This window comes from Lonchura striata, chromosome Z, assembly GCF_046129695.1.
Source record: "Lonchura striata isolate bLonStr1 chromosome Z, bLonStr1.mat, whole genome shotgun sequence".
Classification (NCBI taxonomy): Eukaryota; Metazoa; Chordata; class Aves; order Passeriformes; family Estrildidae; genus Lonchura; species Lonchura striata.
The window spans coordinates 30,385,236-30,403,145 of NC_134642.1; the positions used below are offsets into that span (position 1 = coordinate 30,385,236).

General features: G+C 37.5%; 1 protein-coding gene across 1 annotated transcript in view; it reads right to left on the reverse strand.

The window, feature by feature from the left end:
• The window catches only part of RAB3C (RAB3C, member RAS oncogene family), a 121,565-nt gene that overhangs the window by 11,741 nt on the left and 91,914 nt on the right, over positions 1-17,910 (reverse strand). The window contains exon 4 of the mRNA XM_021534337.3: positions 6,461-6,585. Coding sequence (XP_021390012.1) covers positions 6,461-6,585 — 125 coding nt within the window. The remainder of the gene's footprint in view (positions 1-6,460; positions 6,586-17,910) is intronic.

The window sequence follows — 17,910 nt, forward strand, 5'->3', positions numbered from 1 at the left end:
ACCTGGTGATCTACAATGCACACAGAACATTTAGATGGTTTTCCTGAATCATACACACAGCCAGAATTACTGACTTTGTACACTCTCTGCCTCACATGTGTGCTGGCTCTGTAGAGGTTCCTTAATAACTGCTCATTAACACTTGTTTATGTCTGCTTTCAAAACACAGGAAAGAAAAAAAGCCCAGAAAGCAGAGTCATATGCAAATAGAAGAACATTCTGCACCCTCTCATCTTCCTGAGAAAACATGACATCAAGAGCACAGGCTAGACAGCAAATTTTAACATTTCCACAGACAATACAGACAAGATCTATGCTGATGTTTCACAAGTTGAGCAGGAGGCATTTTGGCTTCAGAGTGTTTTTCTGCAATAAAGACTGTTTAATTTATCACCCCTGATGTTATGTTTTACAGATGTCCACAAGGACATGTTCCCTCAAAAACTATCCTTTTTAACTTTCATGAAGACAAATTTGAGCTGTGGTCCTTAGTGCTGCTTTTGTCAGTATCTTGTTCAATCCAGAATTGAGAGGAGTAATAGGAGACTGCAACATCAGAGCAAGAAATGGCTGCAGGAAGCTGCTCTCTCTGTAAGAGTAGGATGTAAAGGCAACCTTCAGGAAGTCATTGGAAGGAATAATTTAACAATATCTTTGTATATAAAGGAGAGGAGTTAATAAGGCCTTATTTTTTTTAAATTGCATCCTGTGGGTAGTTCTGAGGGGGCACTGGCAGGCACTTACCTTCTTGTCTGATATGAATAGTATCTAATAAGTTTTGGTTTCACATTACAGGCTGTCAGTCAAGGCACCTGCAAGACCTTTCTCCTCTGCTCAGATGTCCACTTCCTCAGAATTGTCAATATTTTTTAGTCAAAGAGAGAAAGGACATACATGGCATACTGCAAAGGTCATCTCTCCTAGGAAACTGGGCTGAAAGTAGCTGGAGACCACTGCTGTTCTTCAAAGTATCTCCTACATCAGCAACTATCTGGTTATGGCAGCGGTTCTGGTTTGCTGTGCTTTACTCTCTAGATCAATAGGATAGGATCTCTGCTGTGCTAACAAGCCCAAGTGCTGGACTATGATCAGAAAATTATGAAAACAACACTGAGCCTCAGAACAGGACTCTGATAATATATCTCAGTGAAGAGCAGTGCTTTATCACCATTCAAGATAGGGAATTAAAAGGAAGATAAACATTATTAACAGAAATGCTAAGGTATGTATCCAGTCTTTAGAGTGTCTAAATTTATTAATCACAACAAAGCTAAAGGGGGACTGTCAGCTTGGCAGAATGAGGAGACCCAAGGAGCTGTTACTGGTCATACTCTAGCTAACATCTCATTTTCCAGTCTTCTGGAACAGAATCTTTAATATAAATTCCAGTTATATTAATTTTGATTGTAATTTCCAGATACCTTTTAAATTAAGACATTTGGGTAATAAATTAGATTTCTGGCAAAGATTTTTTTGTGTCTGTTTACAGAAGACATGGGCTGAGCAAACCTTTGCTTCTCATTGTTATTAAATAACTTTGCTGTAATGCAGGTTCCAGTATGTGAAAGCAACATCAGGTTGGTTTTCCTCTCAGTAAAAGAGCATCCTGAGGACAGGAGCCTGTAATTGCTCTGCCAATATCCTGTCTGTGCTGTAGCTAAACAGAAGATGCATTTGTCAGTGCTGTCAGTCTGTCTCTTTCCCCTGGAACTAACATTTGCTCATTAAAAACAGCTAAAAAACAGTGAAGGATGGAAGTTTGAACCAGCATATTGCAGCACAACCCAATTATTTTCATTTTCAATGCAAATTTAGATTCAGCCATATGTCCATGCTCTCTAAGCTGTGGGTGACCCTGCCTTGTGCACCACAGTCTCCAGTCAGCCACAGAGGCAAAACAGAACTTGCTGATCTAGCAAACTGTGTGCTGAGGTGTCAGTTCCCACTTGGTTCCTGACTTATGTGCCAAAATTACAGCACTAAAAATGTCTCTTCACTTCAGTGCCTAAACTCACAGCTGCCTAGCACAGCACATCCACAGATGCCTAATGTATGTGTTACCTGCAGGGCTCATAGTTCTGGCAGGTGAGGGTGCACCCCAGCCCTGATTCTGAGGAACTGCTGCCCAGTGCCCCAGCCCTGGAAGGATTCAGAAACTGGTTGTGCTCCTCTTCCAGCTCAGCAGCAGCTCTGCTCTTGCAGGCTGGGTTGGACCACATACAATTGCACCCTCTGTATGATCTGACACCAACACTGACAAATGCCCCACTTTCAGGCTTACTAGCATGCTGAATGGTTTAATTTGAAGAAATGCAATCACAGCTCAATCCTCTCTGTTGTCTCCCTGGCAAAACCATTACTTACATAAATATATGAGCCAAAAACAAATGGAAATTAAATAGTCAGGGAAGGATGATTCTGTTTGAAGTAAGAATTTTTTTCTTCTTGTTTGTGGTGGAAATTATTTTCAAAGCACTGGGAATGAAGAGAAGGAGAGAGAGAAAACAAAGGAAGTAAAAATAAAATAAAAATAAAGAAAAATTAAAGAAGAAGAAGAAGAGGAAAAGAAAAGAAAAGAAGAAAAGAAAAAGAAAAGAAAAGAAAAGAAAAGAAAAGAAAAGAAAAGAAAAGAAAAGAAAAGAAAAGAAAAGAAAAGAAAAGAAAAGAAAAGAAAAGAAAAGAAAAGAAAAGAAAAGAAAAGAAATAAGAAAAAAAATAAGAAAAAAATAATAAAAAAGAAAAAGTCACCCAAATAAGAAGAGAAAATATGGTGATAAGGTATGTAGTTACACCTGAGAGGTGAAATTACTATCTCTTTGAGTGACAAGCTGTGGAGGGGTGCTGAACTCACAGGCACTGCTGACTATGACACACATAATATCCAGAGGCCTTTGCAGGTTCCCTGACTATTGTGTGTGTCTTGGTTTCTGCTGCCCCTTGCAGAAGAGAGTGTGAGAGCTCACCCACGCCTGTTTCATTTTCTTTTCTGACCTTGGATGTTGGCCTCTAGGAGAAAGAGCATGACAGGATAAATTTAGAAAACAGGCAAGTGCAACCTAGGGCATGTTTAGACATGATAAATGCCCCCAGACATGGTTGATCCTGGATGGCAAAGTATAAGAAGAACCTGAGAAAGCAAATTACACATAAAAATTGATGTATCTAATTAGCAGGCACAGTAAAAAAGCCCAAATAAATGGAAAAACTGTATGTCAAATTGGATATGCAGCTATCCCTTTCCCTGTGCAGTTATTCAGACTTTATTCAAAGGTCTGTGCATACCTCTACCTGCTAATCCTTAGGCTAATCCTTATGTAGATTATAATATGAATATACGATACAGACCGTGAATAGAAGAAACAAGACATCAAGCCACCTGTGAGTCATTCCTTTTATTTCTCTTCTGATAATCAACACCAAACTTTTATGAATGTATGAGTTTAGCTGACAGGCATGAGAGCAATATCTCAGAAAACTGTGTGAGCAATTCAGCTGGCAAGAGTGCATGCAATTTGCTCAAAAGAAGTTCCTACTTTTGTTTTACTAAAATGCTTTAAAGTGTGTAAGCGCTGATTATATTTCTAATCACTCCATAGCCAATCCATGTACTAGTCAGAGCAAATATTCCTGAAGACAGAAAATATCATAAGAATTCTATTCCATACCCTTTTTTGATAATAATTAATGAACAAACTTCTTTAAATATATTTGCTGTCATTAGCAAATCAATACTAACCTTGCATTAATTATTTCTCTCCATTGGCTGGTTTGTTACATTTCTACACATTCTTAGAATAATATTTATATGAGGAAAAGTTATGTGACTTTATTTGATCTCATCTATTTTCATTTCATTCTAAATTTAACCTGTTAATGATGCTGTTGTGTTAAATGACCATGAACTGATTTCTGAAAAAAACACTTTAAAAAAATATTGAATAGGATGATAAGGAATGACTAATGTATGTCTTTGTGTCTTTATGCCTGGAACAATTAAATTTTCTGGGAACTACCTTATGGAGCAAAAGGGAATATGACAGAGCTCTCTGAAACCCAGAGATGTACAGAGCAGGTAGCAGCAAACAATTGTACAATGTTTGTAAAAATATAACAGTGAAGAAAAATAAAATTAAACTATAGGGGGGCTAATTCAAAGAAGCACTAGCTAACAGATAAACTATGCATATTTAAAGGATGTTGTGGGTGGCATGATTCTATATGTCTTCAAAGATATCATTGTACAAATCCATGGAAAAAAATACAAAAGGCCTATTGAATATAAATGTATTGCATTCAGTTCATGAGACCCACAAATATAATTTTCTATGATCAGAGAAAGTATCACTGCATGTTTGCTAGTTCACATCTTTCACAAAATACCTACAACACTGTTTGTAGCTATGATCCATAGTGGTATTGTCAGTGTCATAGTATTAAAAATAAATTAAAAAAAATCTTCAAAGCAAACAAGACAGATTCTGACCTCATAAAGATTCTGTAATTTTTCTTCAAGGTGATGTCTTAGTTCCTAACTATTCCTTCATTCTTTTTGAATATTGAATAGTGCCATGAAAAAGGTGTACATGCAGATGTACCACAAGGTACTTGACTAGTTCAGCAGACATCCTCCAACAGTAATGAGACTTATTTTTGGTTCATTTAAACACTTTTTTGGTTTACACTTGAGAAATAAGCCAGCACAGTGATTTAAAGAAATTAATCATTACACCTTGTTAATAAACTTTAAGGCCATACTTTTCAGAGAGGTCAGGAGCCAAAAGTAGGCCCCATTTTCCAATAACACTGTTCTCAACAGAACATCATGTTCCCCAGAGAGTTAAATTCCCAGTGCTCTCTTTGACCTTCTGAATATTCACCTCAGAAGATGTATGTGTTCATTTTCTCAGTGACTTCAAATAAACAAGGGCTGAAAATAAAACCACACTTGAGAACAGAGGGTGTCACAGTGTAGTTTTTGTACAGCACTCGTGAATCTTACTGACTTTTGTCTGTGATCAACATTGTGTTCAAAGGGGCCACAGTTTTAGAATGTATGGCTGGACACAAAAATCTATATTGTTATTTTTAAAACTTGTCTGTAAGTGCTGTTATCAACTTACTGCCAGAGAAAGAAAAGACAGTCCCGTGTGTATAAAAACAATGGATACCCTCCAAACCAGCCAGCAAGGCCATCTCATCTACTACAGTTAGGCGAAAGTCTTTCTTCTGCTGTTCCTGACATCATCGCACCCACTCTGCACTCTGGGCAGATTTAAGAAATTATTGCAGCTGTGCAGGAAACACGTAAGCAATTGTGTGTGCAGTCTGACTACAGCAAATTACTAGATCAGAGACACAAGTTATCTAATACAATAATCTGCCCTTGAGATAGCCACAGGATATATATCTGAGAAAAGAAACCTCCTGAGTAGATAAATATGGAAATAGAGGATAATCTTCTTCCACGAAGATTGAATTTTAAACCCCAGGAGTTAGAATTTGCTTTAAAGCCTGAAACATGAGTTTTGTTACCTATCTCATTACCCTTTTTTCTTTTTTTCAAGCATTGGTTATTACATCTGAGGATTCTTGACTGTAAAACATGCAAAGTTCCTTATTGTCTTGAAAAATTCATGACCTTAGGGATGCCTTGTCAATTCCTTGCATTAGTTGTTTGTTGGTTTTTTGTTGTTTTTTTTTTTTAATAGGAATATAGTTCTAGGAATAGAAATTCAGATTTTTTTTATGTGACTTTAAGAAAATTTAAAACTTTATAGTGAAAATGTATGGTTGTTGCTAAACATTTCAGCACCTTGTCGAAGTTTGTAGTAAGGTATACAGTTAGATTTTTGGGCTCTCTTTGTCCAATGCATACACATTCCTATCTCCTAGTACAATGAGTAAACATTAGAAGTGGGAAGAACAGAGATAGAAAAATAAATAAAAATATGGCAGGTATTTTTGCAAAGATAAATATCCTCTGTTAATGGTTTGGCTGCAAGCAGTTTGAGAAACTCAGTTCTTTACAAATATTGGTAAGTTTTTTGGATATAGCCTTCTGTTAAATATTTCCTGTCATCTTTCAAAGACTAACTTACAGTAATCATTTATGTATTCATTCAAGGAGTTCTTTTTCTTAAGTATGCAACCCTTATTAAAACAGATACAATAGAAAGGTACATTATTCTGATGAAATTGTTTACCAGGAAAAGTAATTGTACAAGCAGAAAACAGTATTTTTTTAAAAAATAAGGTCATCAACCTATGAATATACATGATTTAAGAACCACCAGCATGAGATTATATCCACTATTAAAATATCCTTTCATCTACCTACCTATATAGGAATAGTGACAAGGAGATCTTGGTTACACATATTTTGACCAGACTGAGCTTTTTTTGCAAGTATTGTAGCAATAAATGAAAGCAACCAGAAAGCTTTTGTTGAGTCATTTCTTACCAAGCTGCTCTGCTAAATGTTTTCCCCTCTCAGTGAAGATTACCCGTTCATCCTCCATGTCACATTTGTTGCCAACCAAAATAACCTGGGCATTATCCCAAGAGTATGTTTTGATCTGAGTTGACCTTAAAAGAGAAAAGGAGAGAGAGGAGTCAAAGCAAAACAAATTCCCCATTAATTTCAAACAGAGTTGCAAAAAGAAGAAAGAGACAATACTGATTTTGACAACTAGGGTAACATGATTCTAAATAATTACAGATTTAAAATAAGCTAAGGATTATCTGTCAGATATTACTGTTACAAAGATAGTATCAACATAGGTTTTGATTTTGCTCACTAAAATTAATATTTTCTCCTGCCATCAACATTCTTCCTTTACTTTTAGAAAGAAGAGATGATACTTTCTCCCATTTTCACATTTTAACACAAACATTATAATCTAAAAACAGAGTTCTGAAAGAAAATTATTAATTAATTAATTAATTAATTAATAATTACATGTATTAATTTCTTATCTTTTACTTTTGAGATCAGGATGTAAATGTAACAGCAAAACCAAAACTTTCAGAGATAGGCTCTCTTCCTTCTGTTGTTTCTCTCCAGCACATTCCTCTGCAGGTCTTTTATCTACCAGAAGGTCAGCAACACTTACATTGTGCATTCAACCATGGGCAGGGATTGAGTTTGAACTCTGATTTACCTTCCATTTAAATTATAGAAGCATTAACCATGTCTGCAGCTGAATGGAAGTATCTGAGGCTTTAAAACACCATAGGGACCATGAGTGCTGGTGGTGAAACAGCTAACAGTGCTTTCTTTGAATGTGAGCAGATAATGGGTGACTTGGAACCATACTCGTAATCATCAGTTTCTGCCAGCCACCATTCTGCTGGTACCCATATCTGCTCTATAGAAAGAAAACTCCATGGCTGTTTCTAGGCTCAGCCAAGAGTGATTCTGCTGGTTACCACCTTCTGACTGGGAGCAGTAGGTGCTCTTGAAGGTAACACAGGATGCAGGAAATCTACTCCAAGCACTTATGCTTTGTCATAGGCTTGTGACTATGTCTGGCTCTAGGCTCTAAGTTTTTGGTGGGATCACTGATCAATGGTGAGAGAAAAAGATAGAGAGCATACTTCTTTCTCCCAGCCTGGCCCACACCATTTCCTCCCTCCCTCCCTCCCTCCCTTCTTGGACAATGCAAGAGTGCTTGGGAAAATGGCAAGAGAACAGAAACTAATTTCTGTAACTACATGTTTATGAGAGGACATCCTGGAAATGGATCCTGTGGCATATGATGGACTTTTTTTCTCAAAGTCTCTTTGACAAAAGATGAAATAGCTTCAAAAATCTGTCACTGAAATGTCTTGGAAGCTGGTCTGCATAGGTACTGCATGGGTACACTCACTAGTGACCCCTTCTCATAACACAACCATCATCCCTACTCATTAAGACCCCTGTCTGCAAAGCCTTACATTCAAAAAAAAATGATCTAGTCTGACAACTAATTCTAGCAGAAGACAGAAAATGGGCCACATCTCCCCAGCTGGCTTTGCTTACTGCAAAACCAGAGGTATGGCCATGGGCAAAAGCTGCTACAGCTATCACTGTGACCCTGGGTCCAATGCCATTGCCTACAGGTTCCATGCATGAGTCAAAAAAACCTCTAGGCCATGTATGATGGGTTTGCAGTGACAGGCAGAGAAATTTAAAGGGAAGGATCACTGCTTTTAGGAATGTTTCACTTTATCATAGTGACCAAAAAGAAGCGGAAGCAAGTCCCAGACATTTTGTGCTACAGATTGTTCCCTTGGACCTAACCTGATCTTTTCTTCAAGAAGTAGACACTGTGCTACTTTAAATCTGTTTTAATAGTAATTTGAGTCACTGTAAGGTACTGTGACCAAAAAGAAGTCAGACTTCCCCGTGAATTTATATTTTACTAAAAATACAATTTCTCAGAAAAAAAGGACAGCATGCATTCACTTTGGTGGAAATGTCCTTTCGGAATCACACTGAGTGGTTAAGCAAAGTAGAATTATTATTGTATTTTTTAACTCAAATTACACTGGTCACCACAGCAACTTTGCAAATACTAGTGCCTCATATGTCAGAGTATATTAGTCCATTAAGGACTCTAGAAGAGCTTAGCTCTGAAGTTATTAGTTGGGAGCCAATTTATTGCCTTTATGTCAGCAGGAAATCAAATACATTTCAAAAGAAAAATACACAGAAAAGATACTAAGCTTTACAGAAGGAATTACTTACATAATCTGTAAAGCTGAAATAGAATAAACTGATGAAGAAATACAGCCTGAAGAAATATTATCAGACAACTGTAAAGAGCATTCATTCAGCCATGTTTTGCAGACTTTGCCTAGAGGTCCCTTCATTTTATTGCAGCCAGCTGTGATCTTTTTACTTTACAACTGCAAATATATGCATTCAAATTCTTATTACTAAAGCAACTTATTTTATTAATAGATTTTTTTTTAATGTCTTGCTTTTGTCTCATCTTCTAGTTTTATTTTTTTTAAATAACAAGAAGATATCTTGTCCATGCAAACAAATCAGAAGGCTTACATTTTGCAAATAACTCAGTAGTGTAAAAATATAACTGACTGAAAATTAGTCAAATGTATTCATGTCCCACACCATATCAGCAGAAGCTTGGTTCAAAGTATATAATAGGCTTATCACTGTTATGTTTTCTTTTATACATATAGTTCCACTGTTGGCTTCTGTAGGTTTTGATTCCCACAACTTTCCACCAAAGCCAACACATAGGTCACTTGAAAAAAAAAGAGATTTTGCTGCTCCTTGAATACATAACCTTTCAAATGACCAAGGCTTCTGATTAAACCAAAACACAAACAGGTGCTCTTTACAAATTCTTGTAAAGAACTTCAGCTTCAGGAAGATTGAAGACATTAAAAGGCAAAGATGGTGTTTACAGTAAACTGAAAAAGACAGTTCTTGTTCACTCACAGTAACCTGGTGTATGTCAATAGTAATTGACCCTGTAAATCTTTCCCTTTCTAGTTTTATGGAAGGCAGACAATCTGCATCATACTTGAATTTTTATAATGTATAGACTCCAGAGGGGTAGATTAATGGAGGACTGGAATGATCCATTTCTTTCCATGATCAACACCATGCTAGTTCTCCCTGTACTGCAATTCTACCAACCCCTGGTGAGAAAAGATCACTTGCTGAATTCAAACAAAATCAATGCTATTGGCTTATTTTAAAATAGTGAGATTTTTAAATAACTGCCCAGGCAACAATGGCAGGGGCCTGTGTGTTTTCTTGGTCAGCTGGCAGCAAATGCTGCACAGTGTGACAGAGTGGGGTTCAGGAACACACAACCCCAGCTGGAGGCAGCTGAGATGCTGGAACAAAAGGTAGATAGCACAGAGCAATATGGGGGAGCTGCTCTGATGTTACTGCTGTGGAAACCAGACTGTTCGCATTAGATTAGGTGATAAAAGCTTATCTGTACATCCAAAAGAAGCACAGAGAGATTATGGCAGGAGAGAGAGCCTAGAGAATATCCTGGCCCTGGCTTCTCTCAGGCCTATTGAAGGAAACATCAGATTATCCAAAGCCTGTGTCCACTAGCCTGGTGGAGCAGGAGTGTGCTAAAGCAGGTTACCAAATTAAGACTCAGAAAAATACCTGGATACCTCATCCAGGTCCCTTCCAAGGTTGTTCCAAGGTTGTTCCAAGAAAGTCCCAGCCCACTGTCCAGCATGAAACCCATCACTGCAAGTCAACACTGGAGGCTTATGTCCAGCCACCAGAAACTGAGGAGACTGGGATCTAGGGGCAGCTACTGGTCAGATTGAGTTTATGACCCCAGCTGATGGGAGCCACAATGTGCATGTCTGCACAGATACATATTCTCACGAATGAATGCTGTACATATTCTCTTTCTCAGGTGCTGCATCATTTTGGAGGGGAGCAGCATGTGGATGATGATGCTGTTGGTGTTTGTGGGAGCACTCTGGGTGGTCCTGGGTCCTGCAATGTGTCTGTATATGGTCATGTGTATATACATATATATTTGTACCTTTGTGAGTTATGTGCACAGGGCCTGCTGGGAATAGATCTTCAGCCTCACTGCTGGTTGTATCTGGGGTATGGAGCTGCAGCAACCTCTCTCTTAGATTCAGCAGGATACATTTTTTCCTGAGTTCAGCTTAATTTTTCTATGACTGGGTAACACTGCATTGTTTCCTGGAGAAACTCATATGGAAAGCAAACCTGCTGTTTGCTGCACTCAATATATTTCAGGTTGTACCCACTGCTGGCATACCTTGAGTTTACTCTGAATCTCTTCATATGATCACTTTTAACTAACTCACCTATGTCCAGGGTAAATATTCATATAACCTGGAATAGTCTCTTGTATATTTTCACTCACAGACTGCATGGAAGGCAAGCAAATACTTTCACTAAAGACATAGAGTAAATATACAATGAATATAACTTTTAGATACCTCAATCTATTCACCGCTCTTTGGACCAAGTCCTCCAAGGACACTTGCCTGCCATAGAGAGGCTGGTAGGCTTTTTTTACAGGCTTTTTAGATTAACTATGTAGTAAGTCACATGCACAGACAAGTTCAGGAAACATGTTGTACTTCTGATGCTTTGATTTATGAAAGGAGTACTTAATGAACTGGGGTACGTCATCTTGCCAGGAAAAGGAAATAAAAAAGCTTCAAAGCTATGCAAAAAGCTTCAAACAAACCAAAACCAAATTAAAGAAAGTTCTACCAAACTGGATTTTTTTAAAGTTACTGTTATGTTGAGTTCACTGATTAATCTTTAAAATTTGCTGTCTAACTACAGCATGGTGACTGCAAAGTCCATTAGATGAATTATTAGATGTCATAGTGTAGTGGTGGGATCTCAGGTGGAGCCCAGGTTATTTATTCTTTCTCAGTTTATTTATTTGGTAAGATATACTGTATGAGAGAAGTAACTATGAGTTTGGAGGGGTTTCAAAAGTGTTCAGTGTCCCCAGCTGAACTTCCTGCCTTTATTTGCTAAAGACTGTGCCAAGTGTCCATGCCTCTCTGAGCAGGAAGGGCTGCTCTCCAACTTTGTCAGGAGACATCATTTTCCTTCTGTAATTGAAGCAAGGGTTTCTTTCCTCCTTCCCTTAGTCTCCATCCTGTGATCTGGGAAGGCACACCACTGCCCTCTCAAACCTCTAATATGGACAGGGATAGTAAGGGGAAGCTCTGTCATTCACATATTTTCAGATGGAATTATGCCATGAATCCTTTCTCACTCTCCTTGTCTGTGAGGAGCTCTGACACACTTCCCATTCAAGCCAGGTTTTCCAGAGTTTTCTACACTTCAGTGTACACCATATGCTCCATTCTTTTTCCTGTGACCTCTATGTTACCTAAACTATTATTATGCCCAGCAGTACTGATAGATTATGCGCCTTAAGAATGCCCCAACATCTTGGAGTTTACCTATCCCCTCTCCCTTTCACACTTACCTTTTGGCTATGAATAAAATGGGGCATATGTAGGATTATTCTGTATGGCACATTAAATGACTGCAATGCTCAGTCTTGATGGCCATTTGGAATCTGGCTCTGTACCAGCTGCTCTGCACTGGTGCTTAGACCTTGCTGCAGGCAGGCTAGGGAGAGAGGTGGCTTCAGGCTTTTCATCTGTCCTCCAGTAAACAGTCTAGTATTAGTGGGAGACAAGCCATTCAAAATATATAAACCTACCAACCAAAACCCCAACTTAGTTCTCTAATCGGAATTTTAAAGAGTACTAGGGTTAAAAATTTGAAGCAATCCTAGTAAAAAACTCGACAAAGACTCTTGGTGTACTTGGATACTAGATTTTTGTGGCCACAGTTATTGACATACCAGGAATATACTAGAAAAAAGTAGTAATAACATCAGTAATAATAAAAAGAATATGCTAACATTTGCCATATTTTAATTGAACTAAATGAAAAGCTGGAGCCATACATAGAAACATAACTATCTTTAAGAAACTGCTCAGGATCTTTCTTCCTTTACTGAGAAGGAAAATCTGCACATTTGCAACTTTTGAAATTTTTCTACTTGTTTCATCTTTCTGGTGTGCTCTACTGGCAGGCCATAAAACTTCCAGGCTTGTGGCTAGTATAAATAGTTTTATCTCTTGCATTTATGAACTCCTCAGTAATTATTTAAATCATTATTGAAAACCATGGGAAGCAATGGATAAAGGAAATATTTATCAAAAGAAAATAGCTGATGTAGATGAACATGTCACCAGAATGAGGAAATTGCACCTCAGTCATTGTCAAGGAGGGTTTAAAACCCAGTGGATATTCTAGCAGCTTCACTTCTCTCCAGAATTCATGATATATTGAATTTGTGATGTTTATTTTCAGTGACAGCACTGGCACCTACTGACTGCAAGTACTTAATAACGTATGAAAGAGAATAGGCCAAGACATCCCAGCAACAGAAAGTACTGAAATGGATGGAGAAGAGAAAGGGGGATGAAAATGAGAAAAATAAACTTACTCCATCCTTAATATTACAACATAGCAAGAGGAAAAGGATCTGGTGAGAAGCGGATGTGTGTAGGTTATACTTAGTGTGGACAGCTTGGTAAGCAGGGCAGTTCGAGCTGCAGATTGTACTCTGGGTGGAGCTCAAGGAAAAGTAAACCTGAGCTACTCTTTGCATAACAAAAACCCAGGAATCTGTGGTGTCAGCCAGGTGACTAGAGAATCAGACACAGAAGGAACTGATGACCCCAGATTTTTGAGGGCTTAGACTCTGAGGCTGTAAAGGCCCAGCACATCTTTATTAGGTGTTTCTCCTCAAAGGCACTAGCTTGAGCTGTTAATTTGTTGCTGCACAATGTTAAATAAGGATACATTTAAGGATACAGATGTCCAAGCCTCTCCTGTGGATGTCTGGGACTCTGCTGTGGGGAAGATGGGAGAGCCAATGAGGAAACCTGGTCGGACTCTGTGAGTGTGGGGTGTGTAGGGAGTCAAAGGGGGCACCTGAAGGGTCACTGGAGCCACCTGCTGTGAAGAGGCTTTGGTCTCAGCCCAGGTGGGGCAGGTGTGGCTCCTGGATGGTTAGACAGGAAAGTTTCCTTTATACAAATAATAGCAAAATGGAATACATCAACTCCTCCATGCTTGCAACAGAGCAGGATATATGAATATTGCTCAAGACTGACAATATCCGATGCGTCAGTTGTTGTTTATACAATACTGTGTTTTCTGTCTGGATTGAAGGGCAAATGAAGAAAAATGCCTAATGTTTGTGGGGAAAAAAACCCCACTGATATTGAAGAAACCAGAACAATGCCAATTATTCACCACTTCTTCTGACAAGCTTTATCTTCCTTGTGCAGAGCCAAAGAGTGCACACCATACAAAGAAAGACTGTGCATTTAACCTTTCCTTGGAGGAAGATAGACTGATGATGCAGGAGCTGCATGACAGGTGTGACACTAACAAATTTCTGGTTCATTATCAGCCAGAAAGCTAGTCAAAATGCACATTAGCCAGATCATCACAGGTTTTTGTTCTGGTAAGAACTGTATCTACTTTAATGAACAAATCCTTCACTACACTCTTCTGAGGCCATAACTTTATTTTAGAAAACCTGGTGTTACATTTCAGTTTTGACAGGCTGTAAAGATATTCAAAATTAATCCAGTTCTTTTGAGGAAAAAACTGAACTGATCTTTAATATATACATTTTTTAAACCTTATGCAAAGAAATACAACATTTTGCAAAAAAGTTTAGTTACCTACAAACAAACAAATAAGATAGAAAGAAGATATAACTGTTAATATGTAAGTAAGAGCTGTTGTTCTTTGTGAGTTTATTCTTATTTATTCTTATTTATTCTTGGTGATATTCCATTACCATAATTGTAATGAGGAAGTATATGCTTACCCAGTCATTCCCACTCCAGTTCTGCATTTAGTAGAATGCAATAACAACAGACATAGGATTAATAATTACACAATTCTGTGTGGTAATTAGGATGAGAGGTAAGGCATAATAGATGTTCATTAGTCAGAACTGTCTTTCTAGTCAACCATCTCTAGCTGTTCCTACTCTGCCCATGGAAAAGTGTCTCCCATCCAGAGTTCTCTCCTGAGTACTTTATTGAGTTACATTTCACCTTTCATAAAATATACAAATATTTTTTTAAAGAGTCCATGTATTAGCTTTGGTGCCTTCTCCGTACAGTGTTTTTTTCAAATAAGAGCACCAAATGTCTGTTAATGACTGAAAATTATTTTCTGACATTAAAATTCAAATCCATTGAATAATGGTCTATGATGTAAAATTAATATATTGTTGACAAAAGACATTAAGTTTAAAGTCGAATTTCTACATACTTTACATAACATATAACTTTTACATACTTTAGTTGGAGTTACAGTGAAGGACCAGAAGCTTACAGGCATACTCAATTTGTGTTCATCAGATTGTAGATGCCCTCAGTTTTTGCATCTTTGGTACAATCTTTGCAGACTGCATTTTTCACTCCTGTCAAATACACCTGGAAACTGCTTTCCAACATCAGTGTAGCAAGAGCTCAATATGAAATTATGGCATTAATAAAAATAAAAAAGACTGTATTCTAAGTTAGTACTATACTCTCTATCCCTCCTCCCCAGTACCTCCTGTGCTTGAGTTCTGATGGCCTTGTCTTTAGAGTAAAAGCCCTTCAGGTGGGGTGTTTTCCTGTACCTACACAGCCAGCACATCTCAGCCCTAAGCACAGTAAGGTCACCATGCATGGTACACCTGGCATTGCACATACTGCAGACTATTTTGTCACAGAGACAGATAACAGAGAATTTGTGGGGGAGTTCATGACCTAATCCAAGGCAAGGTAGGCTTTGGCTGAAGGTATGCTGAATTCATAAGAGAGACTAAATTCCTAGTCAATCCTTGTCATTTCTTCCTTTTCTGGTGTGTAGTATATACTGGCTTCCCATGCTTTTGTCTTAGAAAAGCAGAATGGATATTTACAAAACTAGTGAATAATAGATAAAAATAGTGTGTTAGACACTAAGGGCTAAGAGATCTTCCAAGCAACTTCCTTGCATTTTTTGTCAAGATAAAACAATATAAAGTACATCTCAATATTTAATTCTTATTCACAGGAGTACAAAATCCTCTCTTGCAACAAGGTTTACTTATGGGCAGACCAAATAATATAGCACATTTTTCACAGTAGGACACATGTTAATGAAGAGTTTTTATGTCATGTATAATGCCACAAGCTGTGTCATATTGTGGGAAGTGATTTAACAACTTGCCACACAGACAAAAGGCTGTACATTTTAATTTTCTCCCCACTGAGAAACCCACCATTAAATTATCATCCTTCAAAGCTGCTACCACACATGCAGACTGAAGACAATCCAAAAAAAGGGGTTTGAAAAGAGATGGACAAAAGTCTCTATAGGAAAATAATATTCATGGAAACAATAAAAGGCAAAATACAGACTGCACTTGCAAATCTTTTGATTATCCCCTTGTTTTCATGTTCCAGATGCTTCCACATAAATGATTCTGTTTATCACCAATTTATGTTGATTGCCCAGACTGTTGCTGGAATTCCAAATAATGACCCTAATCAATCCAGCTGATCCTAACTCTGAAAAAACAGAGCTATAAAAAAAGGGAGTTATGAAAAAATTTACTAAAACAACTACAGCATCTGCTTGAATATATTGCACTTTCAAATAAATGAGCAATTTTCTGTCACTTAAAAAAAATTTTGCTTGCTGTTTTGTATTCTTATATACAAGAATATATATAAGAAAACAGATACAGACAGATATGTATGTGTCCTCATTTTCTGTTTATCTTTCTTACACTGATGGGCTTTTGATAATATAAAAAAATATAGCTAAGCAAGCAGTACTGATGCTTAACAAGTTCTTTTGGCCCTAAACTCTCACATCTAATACTTTCCTCTTTACTGCACCTATGACAGCCCCCTAACCAAGGACTGCACTGCCTAACAAGGGGGCTCTTGCACTTGCGATTACTGACTTGCATCTCATCTCCAGCCCCAAAGAGCACCTACCCAACAGTGGCATTTTGGGACTAGTAAAGTTCGTAAAGGCATGGTCAAGTTCTTTGGTTTTGTACCAATATTGAACATTTTATGGCAATCATTGAGCTGGATCACAGAGGATTATTTTTTTTTCATCTTTTCTTTTAAATAGAAAATTCAGATTAATTTTTACAAAATATATGGCAAGTATCTGCCAACAGGACATCCCTATTTTAAGGAACTTCTGATTAATCAACTCTTAGGAACCCTAAGCTGATCCTGACTTTTTACTGTCAAATTTCATTATGAAATGCATTGCACATTTGTCACCCTTAATCCCTTTCTACCTATTTCCTGAGGAATGACTTGCAAGTTTCTCTCACTTATCAAATTCACTTATTTGGATTTCATTTCCTATATTGTTTTAGCTTTCTATTTGTTTTCCAAGTTTAAATGAACTATGCTATTACTTCTCTTATGTCCAATTGTCTTAGATAATTTTGGGTTATATTTCTCATTTGGTATTTTACGTTAACTCTTTCAAAAACAACTCAGTCTTATATGCATATAAATTGCATCCTGAAATGCCTGTGTTTGAGTATTAGAGATGGAGTTGAAACAAATCATACCTAAATGTAATCACTGAAAAATCTTACCAGGTTATTGAAGCCACTTGTGATAAATTATCATGACCTATCCTTGTGAAGGCTTCATGAAGCCTGCAAGTATCAGGGCAATCATGTAAATTATTTTACTTCTTGATAAGAGAGACAGCATTGTTTTACTAAAATATCAAGCATATGTTTCTTCTGTTACTATTATTCTACACAAAATTTATATAAATCTTAGCAGCATTTTCTCTTTAAGGTTGTTTACCCTGTTTTCTCTGGAAGCAGAACAATAGAAACATTCAGAACTATACTGAGGCATTAGATTTTGATTCTCCCACTCTGTCCTTGCAATCATACCTCTTTGGAATTAATTTCCCTGTGTGGCTATACATTTGCAAACTACAAGGGATTTGAGGTCCAAAATTTTGAAATGTGGCCTGGTTTTCAGTTGAACATGTCTGCTGACTTTTGTCACAGATACCTGAACTGGACTGGCAAAAATAGCAACTATCTTTGTCTCATGTTTAACTGATACTGACTGGTTAACTAGTCGAGTATGAGTTATGCAATTTTACTGGGGGTTTTGGGGGGTTGGTAGTTTATTTTTTTTTCTTTTGAAGTCATGAGTGTAAATTTTTAATTTGTCTGACCACATTTTGTTTTTGGGATACTGCTGATCAAAATTAATTCTGTGAGGGCTGCCAGTAGCCAAAGACAACAGTAAAAACCTTTTCCCTGTCTACATCCTGTCAGGCAC